The sequence below is a fragment of the Lynx rufus genome, unplaced genomic scaffold, assembly GCF_022079265.1.
Source record: "Lynx rufus isolate CCGP_SWC_20201006 ecotype Redwood Valley unplaced genomic scaffold, mLynRuf1.p SCAF_2, whole genome shotgun sequence".
Classification (NCBI taxonomy): domain Eukaryota; kingdom Metazoa; phylum Chordata; class Mammalia; order Carnivora; family Felidae; genus Lynx; species Lynx rufus.
The window spans coordinates 15,693,607-15,699,823 of record NW_025814834.1 but is presented as its reverse complement, the minus strand read 5'-3'; the positions used below and the strand labels follow the sequence as shown (position 1 = coordinate 15,699,823).

General features: G+C 57.3%; 1 protein-coding gene across 1 annotated transcript; it reads right to left on the bottom strand.

The window, feature by feature from the left end:
* Nucleotides 1-944: 944 nt before the first annotated feature.
* LOC124515501 (forkhead box protein D1) lies at nt 945-1,985 on the bottom strand. The gene has a single exon (XM_047084433.1). It carries the CDS (start codon nt 1,983-1,985, stop codon nt 945-947), a length of 1,041 nt encoding a protein of 346 aa, XP_046940389.1.
* Between the last annotated feature and the right edge of the window lie 4,232 nt (nt 1,986-6,217).

Sequence of the window (6,217 nt, the reverse complement as noted above, 5' to 3'; positions counted from 1 at the left end):
GCTTATATTCTGCGTGAATAGCTTTCAGTATCTTCCAGGTGGGGGCAACAGTAAGTCAGTTTTGAGAGGAGAAGAGAGAACGGGCTCTTTAAGCTCCCTGAGTCCAGTTACAGAAGATGAAATGACTTCCTGGTATAGTAACACTGTGAATAAAACAATCCTAAGTTTTCAGGATGGGACTTCTGGACTCCGCCGAGCTGGGAGCCGCGGCACCGGCAGCCCTGCGCGCGCCGCCACCTCTCCCGTCGGCTGAGTGGCGGCAGCCCCAGCGCGCAGGCGCGCTGCGCACCTGCCGGGGAGGGCGGGGGGCGCCCAGCTGCGCGCGGCTGACCTCGTGTGCCACCGCCCCGCTCTCCCGCGCCGTGTCCCCGGGGAGTGGACTTCACTCTCAGCGCCCCGGGCTCACTCGCCTTCCAGAACAGCCAGGAAGCGGGGACGCCCTTCTTTCACGTGGACATCTCATTCATCCTTGCTCTGGACAATTCAAGTCCTTTCACAACTGCGGCAGACGTGCGCGCGCGCACCTCTCCCCTGAAACTCTCCAGTCGCGGCAGCCAGAAAATCAGCTCTCGGGCGGGGCGGCGGGGGGCCCACTCCTCTTCTCCTTCTCTTTGCAAATCCTCGGACTCGGGGGAGGGACGGCCGTGCACTCTGGCGAGGACCTGGGTGGTGCGTGAAGCGGAGGGCGATCTTGCACAGTCCACAGAGACGGGACTCCCCAGCAGCATCCCCGCCTCCTCGGGGTCCGTCGCCGACCCCGCGCGGAGGAGGCGGGGCGTGGGAGGCCCGAGAGACGCGACGCCGAGGCCCGGTGGTGGCCGGGCGTCCCGGTGCCGCACGGAGGGGGCGCAGCTCGAGCGCGCGGAGCCGGAGCGCCCCCCCCCCCTTCCTCTCCGGCCGCGCGGGGGCTGGAGGTGCTGGCGGAGGCCCGGCTTGAGGCCCCGTTACGTGTCGCTCCTCCGCGCGCCGCCGCCAGCCGCCGCCCGCGCCCTCGGGCCGCCCCCGCCGCCCCCCGCCGAGCCAGCGGCCGCGCCCTCGGGCCGGTACTTGAGCCAGCAGATGACCCAAGTGACGACGACCGAGAAGAGCGCCAGGATGCTGGCCACCGACAGACAGATGGGCCCCACGGGCGAGGGCGACCCGGCAGCGGGGGCAGCGCCAGGGGGCGCCCCGCCGCCGGGAGGTGCCCCCCCGCCGCCGCCGCCGCCGCCGTAGTGGTTGACGAAGATGAGGCCGGTGAAGAGCAGCACCACCATGGAGAGGAAGGAGAAGACGACGCACACGCAGCCGGCGGTGAGCGCGGCGCGCTTGCAGTTCTGGCAGCTCTCGTAGGCGCCCGGGGCGCGCAGGCCGGCGCGGGCGCGGGGCTCGCGAGCGGCGTCCTCCGCGGGCGGCGGCGGCGGCGGCGGGGCCGGGGCCGGGGCGGGCGGCAGGGCGGCGGCGGCGGGCGCGGCGCGGCGCGCGGGCAGCGGCGGGAGGCGGTCCTGGGGCAGCGGGTCGTGCGCGGCGCGCAGGGCCAGAGGGAAGGCCTCGGCGAGCTTGGTGTTGTTGGGCAGGCCGTGCACGCGGCTGTCGGGCAACGGCGTGCGGTGGCGGCACACGGGGCACGCGATGGCGCCGGGCGGGCCGTGCCAGGGCGGCGGGCGCAGCGGGCGCTCAGGCGCGGCGCTCGCAGAGGCGGCGGCGGCGGCGGCGGCGGCGGCGCGGAGCTGCAGCTGGCTCAGGCACTCCTGGCAGAAGGTGTGCAGGCACGCCAGCAGCTTGGGCGCGCGCCGGTCCGCGTCGAAGTAGTTGTAGCAGATTTTGCACTCGTAGTCCTCGAGCGGAGGCAGGCCGGGGACGGTCACGGCGGCGCTCCGAGCGGCCGCGTCCCCGCCGTCCCGGGCTCCCGTCGCGGCGACCCCGGCTCCTGTCGAGCTCCCGGGGCTGCTGGTTGGGCTCCGCTCGCCGCCGCCGCCGCCGCTGTCGCTCGCCGGCGCTGCCATGGCATGATCCGCCCCTCATCGGGGGCAAGGTGATGAGTCTTCCTCCCCCTCGGTCGTCGCCTCGGCTCTCGGCAGGGAGGAGGCGCTTCTGCCTCCCCCCTCGGGCTGCTGTCGCCTGGCGGGGGAGGCACCGCTGGCTGGGCCGGGCGGGGGCGCAGCGACGACCGCCTTCCCTCACGCTGCCCCAAGGCGCGGGCGCCTCGGTCCCTCCCAATCCCCTGGCGTCTCTCCGCAGTCCCCCCCTGAGCTTCTCAAGGCCGCTCTCCTGGCCCCTTTGGATGTCAGTTTTTGTTGGAATTGGAAGTGGAGGGAGGATGGGGGGGGCGGTGCAGGAACGAAATTTGGGGTGCGGCTGCTTCAGGATGTGGCGCCCTTGCACACACCCCCTCCCCCTCCCCGGCAAACAGACGAGGGGTGGTGGTGGCGGTGAGAAACCTGGTCCTGCTTTTTCCTTATTCCTCTCCCTCGTCCTCCTCCCGTTTACCCTCGTTATTCCATGTTTACTCCCCTGGGTTTGGGGCTGAGTCCCTGGCGGAGCCTCCTCGCCCGCCGCCCACCCCCACCCCCACCAGCAAGAGCTCACCGGTGATGTAATGCGGGACCCGCGCAGGGAGGGGAAGCGGTAGCCAGGGCAGCGGCGGCAGCTCCGGTTCCTGTTCGTGAAAATCGTGATCTCATTTCTCCGTCCAAGGGCGAAAGCCAGTAATTACCCTGCCATTTATACACTTTACACTTGTATTAGCAAAGCCCAGGTAGCCCTGCAGCATTCACAGGGTGGAAGCGGAGGGCTGGCATGTTCCTTTCACCGTTTGGAGGAAATTTTGGAGCTAAACGGTATCTTTCTTTCCCCCTTGAAATATTGCTTGCTGGGATTTAAGGAGGCAAGAAGACAGAGACTCGTAGCCAGGTCTTGCTGATTTCCTGGCGCTGACCACAGGGGAGGAGGTAGCTCTTTCGTTGGTGCGCAGGCGTTTTCAGAGGCAGGGGGGGGAATTGCTGTTCTCAAACAGGTTCACGCATTTCAAAGTCTAGCTTAAACTAACCCCCGGCATCACTCACCACCATCTTCCACTTAAACTTTTAATATGCGAATGTAGAGAGCCAAAAATTCCCTGAGTAACTGGAAGAGATCCTCTTGATGTATTAAAACTAATAGAAACCCTACTGGGCAGCTTAGCAAGAAGCAGTGTTTCTTGAAAGGAGCACTCAGTAGAACATAGGATTGGTGGTTTGGGAGCCTGGGGGGGGGCATCTGAAAGGTGCTGTTCAGATATTCCTAACCAGAAAGTTCTTCCCTTTTTTCTCCAGGTTGGACCTCCCCCCATGAAAAGAGAGAGAACCACACCAAGGAAGGCGAAGAGGAGGGTTCTCTGGGTTCCCATGAGACGGGAATGTTTCCACTTCTTCTCCGTGTTATCTGCGGAAGGCAGTAAGATGCTCCAGAGAATGTTTGTGGAAAGGACAGATGAATGGAAAATCAGCTGAAGCAAAATGGCGGAAAGGAACCAGTAAGCTACCAATGCAGGAATTGTCCTAAACAGCTGGTAAGTTTCTATGATATTTGAAATGAAATTTACTGTTTACTCTTTGTGAATCGTGAATGTGATAGATGTCTTAAGGGTGAGGGGTCTTTGGACAACTTACTAGAGACCACTTTAGCTTTCTAGTTCCTGGTTTCAGATTTGATAACTATGACTTGGGGTAATACTGTTTCTTTTTGCAGTATGTTAGTTTGTGACGGGGGAGCTGTGATGAGTAGAGGGCAGGGTGGTGGGACATCAGGAGAAGTCGCTCATCTGGCCTTGGGATATTACAAAGTTATGCCAACCAGCCTCTGAGTGGCGGCGCTAGCTTCCTGTCCTTTTCGTTCCCTCCTTGAGCTGCAGGATTGTGAAGAGCCTGGAATCATGCATTTTGGATGCAGTTTTAAACTGGGTCCTTCTATGTAAGTCCTCACTAGCCCTGTACTGAGAAGAGACATATTGCTGTCGTGGGAAACATTTAAAAGCAGGTCATGGGGGAAAAACAAGCACAAAAACAGGACAGCTCCTGTGCGTTTATGTCTTGTCCTTCCCGCCCACCCAGTTCTTGGGACATGTGTAACTTCCATGCCAAAAGGGGGTGGAAAAAGAGTTCTGAAAGTCCACATGTCTGCGTTTGGGCCAAACAGCTGAAGATTTTGAACTTTCACTCTATTCTGCGTTCTCAGCACTGGATGGAAGAATAGAGAAACGGAGCATGGGGCTGTAGTGAAGTCTTCCAGCCTGAGCACTATTGACATTCTGAGATGGACAGTTCGTTGTTGTTGTTCTCTGCACTGCCAGAGGTTTAGTGGCATCCCTGGGCCCTACCCACTTGATGTCAGGAGCAACCCTTTCCCCAGTGGTGACATGGCCGGGGGGTGGGGGGGGCGGTCCTTGGATCACAGGTCTCCACCAACATCACAGATTTGGTTATGGGGAACCCAAAAGCAGAAACGTTTCCCAGCTTCTGACTGGGGCGAGCAAAGAGCATGTTGGTAGGCAAAGTAATAATTTAGCAGCTCCCAGCATTTCTTCTACAGCTCACGGTCTCTTAGATACCATAGCATCCTCTTTGAGAGGTCCAGGTACACTTTTCATCCATAATACATTTTGTCTACGGGCTCATAAGCGATTGCCAGAATTCGGTTAACGATGCTGGAATTTACTCTCTGGAAATTTGGATAGCTTTTTAAAGGGACCCAGCATCTCCCAATTATTTATACCCCAGGGCCTGTCCCTCATTATTTAGGACTCTCATAAAGGTGTCCCATGGGAGCCTTTGTCAGTTCAGTGAGGGGCCGTGACATTCCTGAAGGGTGAGTTTGAGTGCTGCAAGCATTTGCCCTAATGAGCTCTTGGGCCCAGTGCTCACAGTTACCTGCAGCAGTAAATAGTAAAGCTTGGTCATTCGTGTAGGAATTAGGCTTTCCTCGTGGCAAAAACTGTGTTGAAAGGGATCATAAGTCAGAAACGAGGAACATAATGTTCACATCGGGTTTGCGTTGGCTTTGCTCGTGAATCCTGCTCCTGCCTTGGACATATTAGATAATCAGTATTGTCTGACTTGTGTTCTTTTTGAAGACCTGAGTAAACAAAAGACACCAATGGTCTTGGGTAATCTCTTATATATATGTATATATATATTCTCTTCATCAGCTGTCCAAACAGAGAGGATGTTTCGGTTTTAGGATTCATTGTCCTGTGTCCAAATGCTAGGTGTTCCCCCCACCCTCTCTGTGTAGTGTTCGATATCCTCGTTCGCTTCTCTGTGCCTCAGTTTTCCAAACTGTAAATGCAGGATGAGTAGTTAACATAAGTCTGTTGTGAAAATTGAATATCTTACACACATAACCCCAAACCCCTGTTAACACCCGCTATTGTTTCTATCAGGGGTTTCTTTTCCTGATCTCAACAATCCTCCCAAATGCCCTATGAGGGACGCCCAGAAGGCTTGTGCAACCAACCCAAGGCGATAAGCCAATAATGACAGAGCGGTCCTAACCCAAGTCTTCCATTATTTCAGAGGTAGAGATACAGGAAGCGACTCGGTCAGAAAGACAAGGAGCAGGAACCCTGACCTAGGAATCTAACCACGTGTTATTGATCCATTAGTGGTAATAAATAAAGCCCTGTATGAAATACGAGGACAAAGTGAAATCTCTCGTTGGTAATATTGGAAGAATAGATGTAGAGGCAGATAGTGCCACTCAGAAGCAAGTAGTAAAGGAGTCCATCAAAAAGCTGACATTTTAAAACAGAAACAGGATCGCGTCAGTTAGGCACGTATTGACGTCCTATTCTGGCAGGCATTATTGCTATTCTGGCCTCCAGAAACTAAGAGGATATTAAATATGTGTGCAAAACTTAGAGGCAGAATGAGGCACGCTTGTAGTCCAGGGGTGAGGTCCGGTGGGAATAAAGAGGAGAGAGAAATTGTTGGTGCTCTGGGGATGTAAGAAGTTTCCACAGACTCATGGTCAGTGAATTGTAGAGGGTTTAGAAAAATGCAGGAAGACATTCGTGGCAGCATCAGGGAAAGCAGGTAGGTGGAGGGCATGGCAGGTGGCCTGCCTCAGAGAAAGAGCGTGCAGAGGGTAGGGCACCATCAAGGGAAGCCTGGAATGCTTCCAACCGGCCGGGTAGGGCTTAATTCTGCAGACAACTGGCTGGTTGATGGTCAACACATAGCAGGAGTGCCCGTGGGAGTTT